Source organism: Macaca thibetana, chromosome 20 (assembly GCF_024542745.1).
Source record: "Macaca thibetana thibetana isolate TM-01 chromosome 20, ASM2454274v1, whole genome shotgun sequence".
Lineage (NCBI taxonomy): Eukaryota > Metazoa > Chordata > Mammalia > Primates > Cercopithecidae > Macaca > Macaca thibetana.
The window spans coordinates 38,523,396-38,542,563 of record NC_065597.1 but is presented as its reverse complement, the minus strand read 5'-3'; the positions used below and the strand labels follow the sequence as shown (position 1 = coordinate 38,542,563).

Below are 19,168 nucleotides of genomic sequence, written 5' to 3'. Positions count from 1 at the left end.
AAGTTGACAAGAAAAGTAAAGGGAAAGGAGTTAAAGTTATTTGGCTAGAATAGATAATGTTTGCTTCTCTTAAAATGTAAAAGTTTTCCCAGACTGTGAAGGATGTTCACAGTAAGTGTAACCTTTTAAAAATAAAATGGGGGAATGACAAAGCAGGAGGAAAAAAATTTTTAAAAACTAAAACTATTTACATTTTAATATAGATGGCACCACTGATACAGAAGCAGCTAGTCTAGCTCACTTACAGTTTTGGGGAATTGACTGTTTAAAATGAAGTATTCTGAGCCAGGCGGGGTAGGTTGGATTACACGTGTAATCCCAGCACTTTAGGAGGCTGAGGTGGGCGAGTCACCTGAGGTCAGGAATTCAAGACCAGCCTGGCCAACATGGCAAAACTCCAGCTCTACTGAAAATACAAAAATTAGCTCTGTGTGGTGGTGCACGCCTGTAATCCTAGCTACTCGGGAGGCTGAGTCAGAAGAATCCCTTGAACCGAGAGGCAGAAGTTGCAGTGAGCCAAGATTGTACCATTGCACTCCAGCCTGGGCGACAAGAATGAAACTCCATCTCATAAATAAATAAATAAATAAATAAATAAAAGGAGATATTCTGGCTGGGTGCCTGTAATCCCAGCACTTTGGGAGGCCAAGGCAGGTGGATCACTTGAGGTCGGGAGTTCGAGACCAGCCTGGCCAACATGGCGAAACCCCATCTCTACTAAAAATATAAAAATTAGCAGGGTGTGGTAGTGGGTGCCTATAATCCCAGCTACTTGGGAGGGTGAGGTGGAAGAATCACTTGAACCTTGGAGGTGGAGGTTGCAGTGAGCCGTGATCACGCCACTGCACTCCAGCCTGGGCGATAGAGCGAGACACCGTTTTATTAATAAATAAATAAATAAATAAAATGACATATTCTCCTAGCACTTTGGGAGGCCGAGGCAGGTGGATTGCTTGAGGTCAGGAGCTCAAGACTAGTTTGGCCAACGTGGCAAAACCCCATCTCCACTAAAAATACAAAAATTAGGCAGGTATGGTGGCATGTGCCTGTTGTCCTAGCTACTTGAGAGGCTGAGGCAGGTGAATCGCTTGAACCCAGGAGGAGGAGATTGCAGTGAGCTGCGATCGCCCCACTGCACTCCAGCCTCGGTGACAGAATGAGACTTCGTCACTAAATAAATAAATAAAAAATGAAGTATTCTAAAGTTTGGACAGAAGCTTTGTGTTGAGTCTGAGTGAGGCCAGTGTGATCATTTATAGGAAGATATCTTTTTTGGAGTATCTGGAAAATAATTTCAGATTGCACTTGTTTTGATATTTCTTAGGATGTGTATACTATCTAATTCTAATTAAGATAATTTTAAAAGGCCATGTGCAGTGCCTCACACTTGATCCCAGCACTTTGGGAGGCTGAATCAGACGGATCACTTGAGCCCAGGAATTTGAGACCAGCCTAGGCAGCATGGCAAAACTTCATCTCCACAAAAAAAATACAAAAATTAGCTTGGAATGGTGGCTCACACCCATGGTCCCAGCTATTGGGGAGGCTGAGGTGGGAGGATCACTTGAGCTTGGGAGGTTGAGGCTGCAGTGAGCTGTGATCATACCACTGTACTCCAGTTTGGGTGACAGAGCAAGACCTTGTCTCAAAAAAAAAAAGTAAATCACTTTATTAGAGATTTTACATTTTTATCACTTTGTATACTTTCTATTAGCTCTTTCTGCTACCCGTAGTCATGATGTATAGCACTTACTGAGCATTTGTTTTGGGGCAGGGACTCTTAAGACTTCAATATGTATTACTTCAGTTAATCCCTCTGACAACCTTGTGATGCTCATACTGTTATTACAGATAGAGAAAATAAGCTGCTGAGAGGTTAAGTAATTTGGCCAGAGTCGCACAACTGAGTGGAGCTTTTATTTAAACTGACTGCAGAACCCATGTGCTTTACTGTGACTGTATCCTGCATCTCTCACACACTATTTGAAAATTTGTCACTATTTGTTTAGCACATATCCACAGGAAATATGATTAGGTATTACCTAGGACACAGGCATTTTTAAAACACCAAACCCCACAGTCTCTGTCTTCTGAGAGCTTACAGTACAGTCAGCAAGATAAGGCAGGTATGAAGATTCCGGCGCATGCAATGCAGTGTGTTATAAAAGTCCCATGACTACGAGAGGGAATAGAAATGTAAAAAGACACAAAAGCAGTAAAACAAGAGAAAATGTGGGAGGTTAGTCAAGTTTTTTTTTTCCCTAGAATTCTCAAGTACAGCCAGAATTAAGAGTAGCTTAAGTGTTAAGCTAAAAAAAATTGAATTTTATTTTGGTAGGCAACCAAATTAGAAATAGTTTATCATGCGCCTATGGTAGAGGGTCTGCTTTTAAAAGCAGAACACTGACATTTAATCCTTGCCATGGACTGGTGAATTAAGTACAGTATTGTACCCAAATAGAATAATCTTTTGACAGATGAAATGACTAAGTCTAGGTGAGCAAGTGTACCCTAGCTAATGGTAATGCTGAACTAAATCTAATCTCCACGGAATTTCGTTCCTCTCGGCACCTTGTTAGAATAAGGTTGTTGGGATATGGAAACCACAGATTTCTTGTCTAAAAGTTGTCAGAGGTTTTGGTAGAAAAGCCAAGCTTAAAGCAGGTCTGAAACTTTAGCAGACAACTTGGCAATATACAACAGGTACTCTTAATGAATGGAAGTATAAGGAATTATAGGAAGCTCATAATTTACATTAAAAAGGCCTTTTGTGATTTGATATAGTCTGGAATATCTAGGGAGGGAGGGAGGGATACAGGTCATTAGCTATGATAAAGGAGAAAAAAATGAGGACGTATCTGACTGCATATAGTGGTCTTAAAGCAGCATAGCATTGCTATGTCATCAAAAGAACTATTTTTATTCATTTTATTTTCCACCTTACCTATCTTGCCCTCAAAAAACTTTAAAAAATTCTTTAAGAATTTTCTTTTCTTTGAAATGGGCTCTTTCCCCGGATCCCAGCTATTTCCTACCAGTATTTTGTTGAGGCAGAACATCCATGTTTTCCATGTGAAGCTGAATGTGGTCTCTCTCCTTTAACTGTGGGTTTTGACACCTAATTTATAGTCATTTGGGATGTTTTTTTTCTGATTCTTCTGTTGTCTCATGACTTTTTTTTTTCTTCCCCCAAAGGCGACAGCCCTGTACTGTGTCTGAAATTTTCCATTTTTGTTGGGTGCTTTTTATATATGCAAAAGGTAAGAAAATAGTAATATTTGTTTAGATATTAATACGTCTATTTATGTTTTCAGGTATTAATTTTGTCAACTTCTAACATGTATCAGGAAAAGATTTTCACTGAAAATTTTCTCAAGGGTTTTAATCTTAGATTCTTTTTTAAGTATTGCCTTTTTATCAAAGAATCTATTGGATTTCTTTACAATATCCAGATCTTCTCTTATTAAATGGAAAGTTCTTTAATTTTGTTGTATACAACATCTTTACTACCCAAAGCGACTCTTTTAAATTATGAGCCGAAAACACATTATTCTGTATATGCTTGTATTGTGAACTCTATTTTTCATGAGATGTATCTTATTTACTTGAGTGCAATTACTGATCTACCTCAGGACAGTTCAGATTTTTTTTTTTTTTGGTATCTTTTTCAGATAAGTATACTTAGTCAAATACTTTTATATGCTACTTATTTTCTTTCCTTTTTTCTCATTTTCTCATCTCATGACCTACATAAGGTCTGCATTCAGTGAAATATATGTCTCTATTATTTTTTGTCCTTTTTGTATTTATTTATTTATTTATTTATTTATTTATTTATTTATTTATTTTGAGATGGAGTCTCACTCTGTCTCCCAGGGTGGATTGCAGTGGCACAGTCTCGGCTCACTGCAGCCTACACCTCCCAGGTTCAAGTAATTCTGCCTCAGCCTCCCGAATAGCTGTGATTACAGGTGCCCACCACCATGCCCAGCTAATTTTTGTGTTTTCAGTAGAGATGGGGTTTCGCCATGTTGGCCAGGCTGGTCTCGAACTCCTGATCTCAGGTGATCTGCCCACCTTGGCCTCCCAAAGTGCTGGGATTATAGGCGTGAGCCATGGCACCCGGTTCCTTTTTATATTTCTATGTAGAAACAATTCTTAGTAATCTAAAGTAGATAGGAAAGTGCAGTTATATTATTACATAGGTTTCTTCTGTATACTATGTGGAATGCCTTTGCCATTAAGATAGCTCAATAAAATGCAAAGTTAACAAAGAATCATAGAGCTGGAAGGAGTTTCATAAATATAAGAGAGATTCTCATTATTAGATTAACTAGCTTAACTTAATTTTTTTTTGAGACGGAGTCTCACTCTGTCGCCCAGGCTGGAGTGCAGTGGTGTGATCTTGGCTCACTGCAACCTCTGCTGCCCGGGTTCAAGCAATCTCCTGCCTCAGCCTCCCGAGTAGCTGGGATTACAGGTGCCTGCCACCGTGCCCGGCTAATTTTTTGTAGTTTTTTGTAGAGACGGGGTTTCACCATCTTGGCCAAGCTGGTCTTGAACTCCTGACCTCATGATCCACCTGCCTCGGCCTCTCAAAGTGCTGGGCTTACAGGTGTGAGCCATCGCACCTGGCCTAGCTTAACTTATTTACTTTATTTTTTATTTTTATTCTTATTTTTGAGACAGGGTCTTGCTTTGTTGCCCAGGCTGGGGTGCAGTGGTGTGATCTCTGCTCACTGCAACCTCTGCCTCTTATGTTCAAGTGATTCTTGTGCCTCAGCCTCTTGAGTAGCTGCGATTGCAGGCATGCACCGCTATACCCGGCTAATTTTTGTATTTTTAGTAGAGTTGGGGTTTTACCATGTTGGCCAGGGTGGTCTTGAACTCCTGACCTCAAGTGATCCGCCACCTCGGCCTCCCAAAGTGTTGGGATTACAGGTGTGAGCCACTGTGCTCAGCCAGCTTAGTTACTTTAAAGATGAGGCAGCTGAGCCCAGAAACTAGCTGCTGGCAACAAAGCTAAGATTTGAACTCAGATCTCCTGGTTCCTGGTTCTTAGTTTCATACTGGCTGTGAAGGCCTCTGGGAAGAATGTGTGATATTGTTGGTCGCCAGGTTTGATTTAACTTAATTACAACTGGTCCCTCTCTAGCTAGTTAGGGTGAGAGCTGCCATCCTTCCTTCCCTAAGCTGCATGCTTGATTCAAGAGAAAAACCTTCTTTCATACATGACACTGGCATGTTTCTTTAGTGATGACAAAGGTGACATGATCAGTGGCATGAAATAAAGGTTTTGGAGTATATAAACCATTTTTACAGTGGCTACAAATTTTAGAATGTGTGACTGCTATTATATATGATGGTAATCTTTTCATATGATTGTATTGGGCAAGTATGTCTGACTTCTAGGATTTTTATCTGTTTTGTTTGTCTCTTATGCCATATGTGTACTTAGAAGTAAATGTATTTGGTACTGTAATAATATGTACAATACAATAAAAAATAATTTCATTGTCCTTATTTTGTTCTCATTGGACCCGTTGGGGTGGTTTTTTCTCTGTAATTAGCTCAGTGTTTGAATTTTATCTCATTAATTCAGTTTATAGTAATTCCACCTTAAGAACCTTTGTGGGTTGGGCATGGTGGCGTATGCCTGGAATCCTAGCTACTTGGGAGGCTGAGGTGGGAGAATTGCTTGAACCTGGGAGGCGGAGGCTGCAGTGAGCTGAGATTGCGCCTCTAGTCTGGGCGACAGAGCGACAGAGCAAGACCCTGTCTCAAAAAACAAACAAACAAAGAACCTTTGTCCTCTCACAATCCACCACTGATCTTTTATAATGCACGGTGATCTTTTCTAACAGTCATTTAATTGCTTTAATTCAGTTCTCATTTATTTTGGGGAAAGGGTTACTCTTTTGTAGCCACCTTTCTAATGACAAGCCAACTCCGGAGATGAAACATTTCTATTTACTTGTTATCTTTGTTGATTAAAAGATAAAATATCTCACACAAAGTCAGATTTATTTATAAGGTCAGGATTTGAAATATAAAACACGTCATGTTGAGAGAGTCCTAGAATTTAATTTAAATTAGATTCTGGTCTCTAGGGGCATTTCAGCTTTTTATTAGACATTACAGTGCTGCTGGGTTTTTTGCCTTCTATGGCAAGTGCACACCAGTAACAAGTTTAGGCTTGTTGGTGTGATGGGCTTTGTAGCTTGAAATCGGTAGGTGCTACTTACTTCCTTTTTTTTTTTTACATGAGAAACCAAGTATATTTTAATAGTAAACCTCTTTATAGAAGAACCAAGCAAGTTGGTTTGGCTATATCAATGCACAGTTTAATGTGTTGAATATCATTTGCCTCTTTGGCAACAGAAGAAATTTTTTTTCTCTTTAATTCATTTAAGTTGATTTGTTGAATGTTTCCATCTATACAAAAAAAGAATTGTTTTGTATGTGCTGAGGTAAGTGGTAACTTTCTCTGGAGGAACAGAGAGAAAGGGAAACCTGAAACAAAGCTGCGGGTGTGTGTGTGTACATATACACTTGGGTAGGCATTACGTGTGAAAACGCTAAGGTTTGGAAATAATTCTTCATATGCATGTTAGCTATTTAAACTGAATTTGATGATACAAGAATGTGAAATCACCATGAAGCATACATGTGCGGTGTTTAACCAAAAAAGGGATGGGCTTGAAGTTATAAAATAATTAGAAATCTTAATTTCCTAGAAATTAAGATAATAATAAAATGGCTTAACTACATGTAAAAATGCGTTCAGTGTTAGAGTTCAACCAGCACTGCAGAAATGACATGTTTCTGTCAGTTTAGGTTTTTGATTTCTTATTTCCTTGTTACCAAGCATCAGCAAATTATTCTTGGGATTATTAACTCTGGAATTGAAAGATATTTAATGGTACTCCTGTTGCATTAATTTGTCTGAGATTATATAGAAAAGTATTAAAAATGTTACTGTTGGAGTCTAATCAAAAGTTCTGGTCTTTTAAAAATATGTATATGAGAAATGGCTTGAACCTGGGAGGCAGAGCTTGCAGTGAGCTGAGATCGTGCCACTGCACTCCAGCCTGGGTGACAGCGAGACTCAGCTTCAAAAAAAAAATGTATATGAGAATAATTATATGAATGATTTTTTCGGCTGTCTCCTAAGTATTTCTAATAATTTTCATGACAGAAAAATGTTTTCATGCAAAACAGTTTCTAACAGTTTGAGATAATTTATGAATTTTTAGTGTTCAGAATTTTCAAAGACCAATGATGAAGTTTTAGTCAGCTACTAGGTATTTAATAAACAATGAATGAATGAATGGCATTTTTAGTAAAGTTATAGTTTTCACTAAGCTGTTAGACATTTATTAAAGGCTGGGCATGGTGGTTTACACCTGTAATCCTAGCACTTTGGGAGGCCACGGCAGGAGGATCACTTGAGTCCAGGAGTTTGAGACCAGCCTGGGCAACATAGCAAGACTCCATCTCTAAAAAAAGTTTTTAAATTAGCCATGTGTGGTGGTGTGTGCCTGTAATTTCAGCTGCCCAGGAGGCTGAGACAGGAAGATACCTTGAGCCCAAGATGTTGAGGGTGCAGTGAGCCATGATCATACCACTGCACTCCAGCCTGGGTGACCCACCAAGACTCTGTCTCTTAAAAAAAAAAAAAAAAAAAAAAAGTGTGTGTGTGCATATATTTATTTATTTATTTATTTATTAAGATATAAGAGTAATATTTCAAAATTTAAATTTGCCAAAACACTTATTGTAATGAGTCAATTTTGTACAATGTTTTGTAATGTCATAATAATTAAAGGAAGAAATTGTTTTTAAAATGTTATAAAGTCAATGCTAATTTAACTCTATAAGTGCTTATAATCCTTCAGGTAATTTCCCCATGATAAGTGATGATTTGGTCAATTCTTATCACCTGCTGCTGTGTGCTTTGGACTTAGTTTATGGAAATGCACTTCAGTGTTCTAATCGTAAAGAACTTGTGAACTCTAATTTTAAAGGTAGGTTTGTAAATCAAAGGTTTTTGGACCATCTGCATTTCTGTGTTGTGTTTACCCTTGGAGTTGTACAGGTTTCCTATCGTCAGTATTTTGAAAAGCTCTTGTCATTACAGTTATCCAGGGTACTTATAACTAAGAGTCAAGCTTCCTGTAAAAATATTTTTGGAAAAACATTTGCAGATACCGCGAAGTTTAAAGTCTTAAATGACAACTTTAGAAATTTCTGAAATATATACTCAACAAGGAGAAGGCATTTAGAAACTCAGAGTTGCAAAGATGACATTAAAACCGATAGTGTTTTTCGACATTGGCAAACTTTGTGCCTGACACATCGTAGGAGATCAAAAAGAATTTGCTGAAAGAATCGTATTTCAAATTTTGGTACAGAAGAATAGTTATGGTTCTAAAATAAATAAAATGAACTTTCATGTTTTAAACTAACATACATGGAAATGATGATTTTGGCATTGCATTTAATAGAACTTAGGTATATAATTTCTATGAATGATAAGTAGCCCAAATTATGATTTACAAAGCAAATATTAAGAAGTGTGTATAGAGTTAAAATAAATATTGCTGCTGCTATTTGAGTAATATTGTAATAGGATTCTGGGTGATTCTCAGTTTTGAGGTGATTTCAGTTAAAATTTCAGCTTGTCTATCAAGGTAGATTTTTAAAATTAGTGGAGTTAGTTACTTCAGTTGCTCCTGGTATGGTAAATTTAATGTTCCTTATATTCTTTTCTGTTCTTTCTCGCATTTCTGTCCTAACTCCCTTTTATATTCCCAAAAAGCTGCCCCCTTTCACTTTTACCTTTTTTTTTTTTTTTAAATTAAAAAGAATTTGTTTTTGAGACAGGGTCTCACTCTGTCACCCACAATGGGGTGCAGTGGTGCAATCACAATTCACTGCAGCCTCAACCTCCTGGGCTCAGATGATCCTCTCATCTCAGCCTCCCAGGTGGCTGGGACTACAGACATACACCACCACACCCAGCTAATTTTTTGTATTTTTTAGTAGAGATGGGGTTTCGCCATGTTTCCTGGGCTGGTCTCAAACTCCTGGATTCAAGTAATGCACCCACCTTGGCCTCCCAAAGTGGATTATAGGAATGCCTGACCTTTACCTCTTTTATTTTCATTTGATTTTTTTTCTTTTGTGCTGAGTCTAGGGCAAGAATAAACTGTAAATTAGTGTGAAATACATCTAATACATTCAAATTAAAGTGTATAATCTCTGAACAGTGTAATTTTTTAAAGTGGTGTTTTTTGTTTAAAAGTAGACTTACTTGCAAAGTTATATTTTATTTTTTTGGTTTTTAGATCTTAGTATCCTAAAATGTAATATCCTAAAATTTAAGTTTTAAGTTTCCCTTAACCATCTCTACATAGATAATTGGATAACTGAAATCTTTCCAGTAATGATACACTTTACTTCTATTTGCCATTTTTTGACAAATTCTCAGGGTTAAAATAGATGCATATATACTGTTTCCTATACATTCATATGCTAAGTGGTATACTGATTATAAATAAAATGTTAAGTTTATTACAAATTGGCTTATTGTATGCTGATATCTCTGTTTTTTGATTCTGTACACTATAGGCCTATCTGAAGATTTTCATGCTAAGGATTCTAAACCTTCCTCTGACCCCCCTTGTATCATTGAGAAACTGTGTTCCTTACATGATGGCCTAGTTTTGGAAGCAAAGGGGATAAAGGAACATTTCTGGAAACCCTATATTAGGAAACTTTATGAAAAAAAGGTTTGTAAGTAGCAAAGAAATAACGTGAAAATGTTTTCTGGAGAAAAAGTTGATTTAACGTGACGACTTAAGGATCTCTTCTTTTATCATAGCTCCTTAAGGGAAAAGAAGAAAATCTTACTGGGTTTCTAGAACCTGGAAACTTTGGAGAGAGTTTGTGAGTACTTCTGTATAAAATGTTTTAATATTTTAAATTGTATACTTAGGAAACTTCAGAGGCTAGTGTTTTTATTGTTTGTACTCTGGAAACTGAGAATATGTTTTGTGAGAGAATACGGGGAAGCAAAAATTCTGTCACCTAATATAAGCATACTTTTTAAATGTGTTCAAAATTGTATGGCTGTTCTTTGAAGTTTCATTAAGCTTCTGGATTATAAATTTTGAAATAAATTCTTTTGGAACTATATGGGTGAAAATTGATGATGTGTAAGTGTGGAAGTCTCCAGGGGTGGCTAGAGCAGCTAGACAGTTAAGCTTCTCACCAGAAGCTGCACCTACCAGCAGCTGAAACACTGTCAGCAAAATACTTGTATTGTGAGATGGATGAGCATGGGGATAGCAAGATTACATGTGATACTATCCAGTTTTTGTTTTGTTTTTTGAGATGGAGTCTCACTGTGTCGCCCAGGCTGGAATGCAGTGGTACGATCTCAGCTCACTGCAACATCCACCTCCTGGGTTCAAGCAATTCTTCTGCCTCAGCCTCATGAGTAGCTGTGGATACAGGCGCGCGCCACCATGCCCAGCTAATTTTTATATTTTTAGTAGATACAGGGTCTCACCATACTGGCCAGGCTGGATTCGAACTCCTGACCTCGTGATCCACCTGCCTCGGCCTCCAAAAATGCTGGGATTACAGGTGTGAGCTACTGCACCCAGCTATACTATCCAGTTTTTATAACTACAAGTTACCTTACCAAAGTTTAACTTTCAAAAAAATTATTAGAACTTTTAGTAAATAAAAAAATGAAATAATTAATTGAAATGGCAGTTCTGTGAGAGAGTACATTTTGTCTGTATTTGTTTTTCCTATAGTAAAGCCATCAATAAGGCCTATGAGGAGTATGTTTTATCTGTTGGGAATTTAGATGAGCGGATATTTCTTGGAGAGGATGCTGAAGAGGAAATTGGGACTCTCTCAAGGTGTCTGAACGCTGGTTCAGGAACAGAGACTGCTGAAAGGGTGCAGATGAAAAACATCTTACAGCAGCATTTTGACAAGGTGAGTTTAGCCACACCAGAAGAGTAGAAATACAGGAGCAGTTAAGCCAGGGGTTCTTTTTTATTTTGGTAATTTCATGTTTGTGTTTTACTTGCCTACAGTATGAAGGAGAAAATTCTCATCATACTTCTCTTAATTGAAAAAGGTATCTCTATGATATTTGATTTGTTAATATCAACTTTCATTCATTTTACTGAGGTCTGAGAAAAAGAGAAATTAATATAAATTTAAACAAATGTGTCATGCTGATAATTGTTGGTTTTAAAAAGATGGGCCAGTAATATATAGTCTTATATGTAGTGAACACAGTAATATATAGTCTTATATGTACTACTTTTAGGCATTTAGAAAGTGATAATTGACCTGATTGGGGCCTTCATTTAAGAGACTGGAGAAACTGAGGATCTATAGTCTTTAAGAAAATTCTTTTAAACTGAATTTCAGGACCATGTGGTATTTTTTCACACAGACATTTAGGGTGATGCAGGCCATGAGTTTCCCTTCTGCTATGTGGTGGTAACAGAAAACACTAAACTTCTGGCAAGTGCCCCCAGAGACACTGGGTAATCCAAGAGCCAATTCACCTGGAAGTAAGCTGCTTCAGACTTGAGACTGGTCTGCTTATTCATTCAACAAATATTCCTAAAGCATTTTATATGTCAGGTTGTGTCCTGGACACTGGAGATACAGCAGTGAACAAAATAGCCACGAGAACCCTGTTCTAAAGAAGCTTATATTCCAGTGTGGGGAGATGGACAGGAGATAAACAAGTAAATACATAGTATGTTGGGTGATGACAGATGAAGAAAATAAAATAGAGTAGTAATACAAAATATTGAGGGGAGGGGAGAATGGGATGGGTGGTCTGTTGTAGGTAAGGTGGTTGGTAAGGGTGTTACACACCAGAAGTAAGCAAGGAAGCAAGCCATATGAATAGCTGGGGAAATGTATTTGAAGCTGAGAGCATAACAAATGCAAAGCCGTGAGATTGGAACAGGATTAGCTTTTTGGAGGAACAGTGAGAATGACAGTGTGGTAGGAATACAGTGAGGGGAAAAATTGGTAAGAAGTGAAGGGAGGCCAGGTGTGATGGCTCATGCTTGTAATCCTAGCACATTGGGAGACTGAGGCAGAGGACTGCTTGAGCCCAGGAGTTCAAGACAAGTCTGGGCAACAAAGCGAGACCCTGTCTCTACATAAAATATTAATACAAAAAATTAGCTGGCCATGGTTGTATCCACCTGTGGGCTCAGCTACTTGCGAGGCTGAGTCAGGAGGATCCCTTGAGCCCAGGAGTTGCAGGCTGCAGTAAGCCGTGATCGCATCACTGCACTCCAGCCTGGGTGACAGAGCAAGAGCCTGTCTTTCAAATAAAAAAAAAAGAAAAAAGAAAAAACGAGAAGAAAAAGAAGTGCAAGGAAGAGGGAAGAACAAGAGAGCCAGACAGACCATGTAAGCTTTGGAAGCCATCGTAAGAACTTTTGCTTCTGCTGTGATTGAGATGAAAGCCATTAAGAGGGTGTTATTAAGAAGAGTGACTGATTTACATTTTTAAAAGTCTTGTGGGAAAGTGGGGTTCGAGGCAAGGGTGGAAGTAGGGAGTTAAGAAGCTATTGGAGTGATTATGGCAATAGTTTATGGTGGCTTCAGAGAATGGTTTGTATCTGGGCCATATTTTGGAGATAGCACCCACAGGATTTACTGATGGTTTGGATCTAGGGTTTGAGAAAAAGAGAACAGTGATGTCTCCAGTTGGGTGAATGGTATAAAAGCTAAAATCCTGACAGGTGCCTGTAAGGTCGTAAGTTATCTGGCCCTGGCTCTCTCTGAATTCATCTACTACTATCCTCCCTCCTCACCCACTAATGCCACATTAACCTCCTTTTTTGTTCTTCAGATATGCCAAGCATGCCCGCAACACAAAGCCTTTGCCTTTGCAATTCCCTCTGCCTAAAACGTATTACTTCAAGATATTCATGTGGCTTCCTTCTCACTTCATTCTGGTCTCTGATAACCTGACTGCTATGTCAATAATAACCACAACGTCCTCCCCAACTTCCTTTCCCCCGACTCTGCTTGCTAGTGTTTTTCTTCGTATTTATCACTGTCTGACAGTAAGTAGGGAGGTAGGTAGAAAGAATTACTTATTGCCTGTCTCCTTGCATTAAGCTTCACGAAGGCTGTGACCAATGTTGTATGCAGCGCTTGGCACATAGTAGACATTCCGAGAACATTTACTACTGAAATTTATTAAGAGGGAAGAGCAAGTCTGGGGGAAGGGGAATCAAGAGTTAGGGGTTAGGGTTATTAGTATGTTAAATTTGAGATGTCTTTTAAGCATCCTAGTAGAGAAGTTGAATAGACAGTTGAGGAATAGAAGATCGGAGTTCACAGTTCACAGTAGAGGTTAGGGGTTGTGTATATATGTCCTGGGGTCATCAGGATACAGATGGCTTTTTTTTTTTTTTTTTTTTTTTTTTTGAGACAGAATCTCACTCTGTCACCCAGGCTGGAGTGCAATGGTGCAATCTCAGCTCACTGTGACCTCTGCCACCCAGGTTCAAGCGATTCTCCTGCCCCAGCCTCTTGAGTAGCTGGGATTACAGGCGCCTGCCACCACGCCCGGCTAATTTTTTGTATTTTTAGTAGAAACGGCATTTCACCATGTTGGTCAGCTGGTCTTGAACTCCTGACCTCATGATCTGCCTGCCTCGGCCTCCCAAAGTGCTGGGATTACAGGCATGAGCCACCGCGCCCAACTGTAGATGGCTTTTAAAGCTCTAAAATGAGGAGAGATTTCTTAGAGGTATGAAATAAGAGAGAATAAAAGAGGACTAAGGGCAAAGCTCAGAGTCACTCCAAATTTTGTAAGTCTTTATTTGGAGAAGGAACATCCTAATATTTTTAAGATACCGACTTAATATTTGCACCCAAGTTAAAGAAAGATTCCTCTTGATCAGAATGAACAGGAAGCTCTAAGCTAAGCACAGTGCTATCAAGAAACACCATGTTGACCTTGAGGACTCTGGCAGGAAGCTGTTTGTGGTTGTCACACCTAGTTTCCTCTGTGAAACTATTGCTGCTTGTGGGTGATGTGGTTATATGCTGCTGGCTGCTGTTGATTCTCCTGTTCGTGTACAAGGTGTTTTTCCCTCCCAGTGCCTCCCAGTGTAGGCATTGGTTCATGCACAGTGAAGTAGGTGGCTGCAAGAAACCTTGTAAGGCAGGGAGCAGCCTTTTGAATGCAATTAATCCACCCAGATCATTTTATTGATTTAATTATAGAATGAATTTCTTTGAAACAAAGTGGAAGTCTCAGTTGTATTGTACTTTAAGACAGAGAAAACATGTAGGTTTGTTTCTATATATAGTAAATTTCTGTGCTTTTCTGTATCTTAGGAAACTTGAATAGTTGGCTCTGTTGCCAGGTGAAAATTTTGCTAGGTTTTTTAAAAAATTAGAATAAGTACATTTAATACACAGGGAAATTTGGTTTATCTTGAATATTAAAAGACACTGTTAAGTTATCTTAACCTTTCAGAGTTTATTTGAAAAATCAGAAAGATGTTTTACTAGCTCCTTTGACACCAAGTCACATCTTTTCCATATTTATTGTCAAGAATGTTGACTTTAACTTGTTTCTCTGAAGACCTGTCTACTTTAATGGGAAAAACTGTGATAGATTCTGGTAACCAAAGGTAGAGGAGGGCCAGGAAGACCAATGAAGGCTGTTCTGCATCAAGTTGCCTTTTTAGGGAATGTTCATTTTATTATCTCTCTCTGAAGCAAATTTGAATATTTGGATAGTGGGTGTATTAGTTCATTTTAATGCTGCTGATAAAAACATACCTGAAAGTGGGAACAAAAAGGGGTTTAATTGGACTTACAGTTCCACATGGCTGGGGAGTTCTCAGAATCATGGTGCGAGGCGAGAGGCACTTCTTAACATGGCGGTGGCAAGAGAAAAATGAGGAAGAAGCAAAAGCGGAAACGCCTCATAAGCCCATCAGATCTCGTGGGACGTATTCACTATCACAAGAATAGAACGGGAAAGACTGGCCTCCATGATTCATTTACCTCCCACTGGGTGCCTCACACGATATATGGGAATTCTGGGAAATACAATTCAAGTTGAGGTTTTGATGCAGACATAGTCAAACTATATCAGTAGGCTTTTCTTAAATGGATTTTTTTCAACCAAATTTAATTCACAATTTTCTTTTATCTTTGAGTGTCTGCAAAAATAGCAGTAGATGGGAATTGTGAAATTCTGTTTCTCAGAGCTGAGAATAATCTTAATTTTTTCAGGTGAGCCGAATGCTTATCTTTGCCTCTGAGCATAAATCTTACAAGAGGGAATGTAGGGAGCTATACCTTATTTTAGAGTTGTAACTTTTTTGAGACGGAGTTTTGCTCTGTCACCCAGGCTGGAGTGCAGTGGCGCGATCTCAGCTCACTGCAAGCTCCACCTCCCTGGGTTCATGCCATTCCCCAGCCTCAGCCTCCCAAGTAGCTGGGACTATAGGCGCCCGCCACCTCGCCCGGCTAGTTTTTTGTATTTTTTAGTAGAGACAGGGTTTCACCGGGTTAGCCAGGATGGTCTCGATCTCCTGACCTCGTGATCCGCCCGGCTTGGCCTTCCAAAGTGCTGGGATTACAGGCTTGAGCCACCGCGCCCGGCCTAGAGTTTTAACTTTTAAGAGACAAACTTTTAGTTAGCTAAAATACAAATTATTCTTTCAAGCCTTCATCTTCACATGGATATTGGCAGCTCTTAATGCTGTTACGTTTAAATTCCAAGAATGGTGACATTTGAGTCAGTAAAATGTATTGATATTGTAAAGATAAAGTTTTACTCGCTTGAAGTCCCATTTGTGAAGTGAATTAAAGTCTTTCTGGCCTAAAATGATGTTCTTTAAAAAATTTTTATTCTATGTAACTGTTTTTTTCTCTAGTCCAAAGCACTTAGAATCTCCACACCCCTAACTGGTGTTAGGTACATTAAGGAGAACAGCCCTTGTGTGACCCCAGTTTCTACAGCTACGCATAGCTTGAGTCGTCTTCACACCATGCTGACAGGCCTCAGGAATGCACCAAGTGAGAAATTGGAACAGATTCTCAGGTTAGTTTGAGCCCTGTCTGCTTGCTAAGATTTGGTTATTGACCATTTTCCAGTTTCCTATTTTTTCATTATTAATGCCTTAATTCACCCATGAATAATTTTATATCAATTGTATACTGAGTCCTGTTGTGAGTCTGTAGAGGACCTAGCAATAAGATATATAAGTGGAAGATCTTCTTTCCTCAGATTTTTTTAATATAATACAAGACACAGTAACTGATAACACCAGACACTGTAGAATAAAGCACAGAACTGTCTTTGCCAACTGTTCTTTCAAGATTTCAGGGAGTGGTGGGGTGGGGGCAGAGGGAAGCTCAGTGAAGATGGGAATTGTCAAAGGCCTTTGTGAAGAGGGTTGAACCTGAGGTAAGTTCTGAAGGGTGACTCAGATTTGAAAAGATTAATGGAGTTCCACATGTTCATAAAGCAGGACAAAAACCACTGTAACTTTTGTAAACTCTATAAAACATCCTTATCCTGGAAAGGAAGTTCACTGCATTTAGTTTCTTTGATCTCCCTGAGACTGGTAGGAATATCACTGAGTTTTAGTTAAAAGCCCAGTAGGCTGAATCTCATCGTCTTACGCATAACCTTTGGCAAGCTGATTTGAAAAGTTACCTCTACCCCGTCTCTACTAAAAAATACAAAAAAAAAAAAAAACTAGCTGCACTCCAGCTGGGTGACAGAGCGAGACTCGCGCCGTCTCAAAAAAAAAAAAAAAAAGAAAAGAAAAGAAAAGAAAACTTACCTCCAAGGTCTCTCTCAGTCCTATAACCTTATGATATGATGACTAGACCCAAAAGGACCCCATTTTATTTCTGATGGTGGTATATCAAGAAGACCCTATATGTACACATAAGTAATTTCCCACTCATAGCCAGGCTTCTTAAATGCCAACTACTTTTCCTTTACATTTTTGTGAAGTCTACTTTATTCATAAACTTGATTGTGATTTATACTTAACAAGTTATATCTCTGTGGCCTCTTCCTGAGTCATGTTTTTCAGATGCACCTTGTTTGCCTTGAATTTAGAAGCATTTTGTAAATACATTTCAGAAGCCATCTTAATCTCTGTATCTTCCAGATCTCTTTACAGTTTCTAACTAGGCATAACAGCGTTTTAAATCTTAGGTACCATTAGTGGGGTTAAATATTACCAGTAAATACTAGGTAAAATAAAGGGTCCTGTTTTTGTAGAAAGGTATGTGTGTGTGTGTTCCCAGAAAACTTCTGCTTATATATGTATTCAATAGTTATCTCTAGCAGGACTATAATTGATTTTATTCTCTTTATAATTTTTTAAACTTCATTTTCACAAAGAATATGTATATAAATATATATATATGATCAAGATAAAAACAGTTGTTACAAAAACTTACATGGTGATAATTTGTATAATGCTTCTGCATTGAACATATATTCCTTTCTAATAATAAAAAGACTGAAATAAACCTCATTTGTGGGGAAAAATGTAGAATGCCAGGAACAATTTATGTGAGTCTGTAGTATGGGTTTTACACTCCTTCATTCTATTTTCTTCCAGGTGTTCTTAATGGGAGTTGTACTGCCCTCTACGGAAGTAGTTAAGGGCAATTTTGGATCATCAGTGACTGGGGGATGTGAAGGACAGGTGGGGGACAGTCATAGACATCGATTGAGCCCAGGCCAAGGTTGCTAAACTTCCTGCAGTGAAAGGTGTAGCCCCGGCCGGGCAAGGTGGCTCATTCCTGTAATCCTAACACTTTGGGAGGCTGAGGCGGGTGGATCACTTGAGGCCAGGAGTTTGAGACCAGCCTGGCCAACATGGCCATCTCTACTAGAAATACAAAAATTAGCTGGGCGTGGTGGCAGGTGCCTGCAGTCCGAGCTACTTGGAGGCTGAGGCAGGAGAATCACTTGAACCTGGGAGGTGGAGGTTGCAGTGAGCCAAGATTGCACCACTGCATTCCATCCTGGATGACAGAGTGAGACTCTGTCTCAAAAAATAAATAAATATATAAAATAAAAGGTGTAGCCCCACACAAGAAAAGTTTTTTTTTTTTTCCATTCCAACTGGTAATACCACCACCTTTGAAAAGGAAGTATAGGATCTCTTGGATTAATTTGGGAAGTGTATAGTTTCTGTTCAGAGTGTTTTATATGTACATGTTAGTGAAGTTATAGAAACATTTTATCCCCTTGTGACTTGCCAGGACCTTTAAATTATGTTATTTCTCATTACCTTTTTAGGACATGTTCCAGAGATCCAACCCAGGCTATTGCTAACAGACTGAAAGAAATGTTTGAAATATATTCTCAGCACTTCCAGCCAGATGAGGATTTCAGTAATTGTGCTAAAGGTAAGGTTTAATATTGTTATTCTGCTCTTATGTTTGAAGTTTAACTAAATGGAGTCATTTCTTACTAACTAAGAAAGATGAGGAAAAGATTTATGACTTTAGACTGAGGGCTAGGATATGGCTATCCAATTTTTCTGGTCAACCAAGTGATTTCTGAGCCCTTCTCAGTAAGATAGAAATTTTAGAGTGGTATTTTTATTTTAATGGACTTCTGATGCTTTTTTATCTGCAAATCTTTAGTTTTTTGTTTTTTGTTTTTGTAAACTGAAATGAAATAGAAGCGTAGTGATTCTTAACATATTGAGAATAAGGACAGAAGATATCACTGTTATGGGCCCTGGCCTGGGAATTGTTTGATGTCAGGAATTGGAACTAAGTAGGTGTGGAATAGTAAGCCAGTTACATACCTCTTAGCGTGAGTTTGTTTTGTTCAACCATAGAGGGGATAAAAGGGTGTAAGTCTTAAATAATATTATAGTTCTTTATGTGCAAATTCATTTAATAATTTTAGAAAAATGTGACTGTTACCATGAAGAAAATTAAGGTATCTTAGGGATAATTAAAACACCAGTCATAAGAAGTTTGCATATCTAAAGTATTGGGTTGGTTTTTAAATTTTATTTTGTGAGTAAAGAAGGATGAATGGGCCTTTATTTTCTTTGTGTGCCATTTTTGTGGATTTTTTTATTAT

General features: G+C 38.4%; 2 protein-coding genes across 7 annotated transcripts in view; both read left to right on the top strand.

Annotated features, from left to right (window-relative positions):
- Positions 1-19,168, top strand: part of FTO (FTO alpha-ketoglutarate dependent dioxygenase) — a 674,514-nt gene that overhangs the window by 1,555 nt on the left and 653,791 nt on the right. The window lies entirely within an intron of this gene.
- The window catches only part of RBL2 (RB transcriptional corepressor like 2), a 127,440-nt gene that overhangs the window by 73,569 nt on the left and 34,703 nt on the right, over positions 1-19,168 (top strand). For all 6 annotated transcript variants that reach the window (XM_050774887.1, XM_050774891.1, XM_050774888.1 and 3 more), the window contains 7 exons: positions 3,196-3,260; positions 7,899-8,027; positions 9,634-9,794; positions 9,887-9,951; positions 10,830-11,016; positions 15,972-16,138; positions 18,368-18,477. In XM_050774887.1, the coding sequence (XP_050630844.1) occupies positions 3,196-3,260; positions 7,899-8,027; positions 9,634-9,794; positions 9,887-9,951; positions 10,830-11,016; positions 15,972-16,138; positions 18,368-18,477 (884 nt within the window). The remainder of the gene's footprint in view (positions 1-3,195; positions 3,261-7,898; positions 8,028-9,633; positions 9,795-9,886; positions 9,952-10,829; positions 11,017-15,971; positions 16,139-18,367; positions 18,478-19,168) is intronic.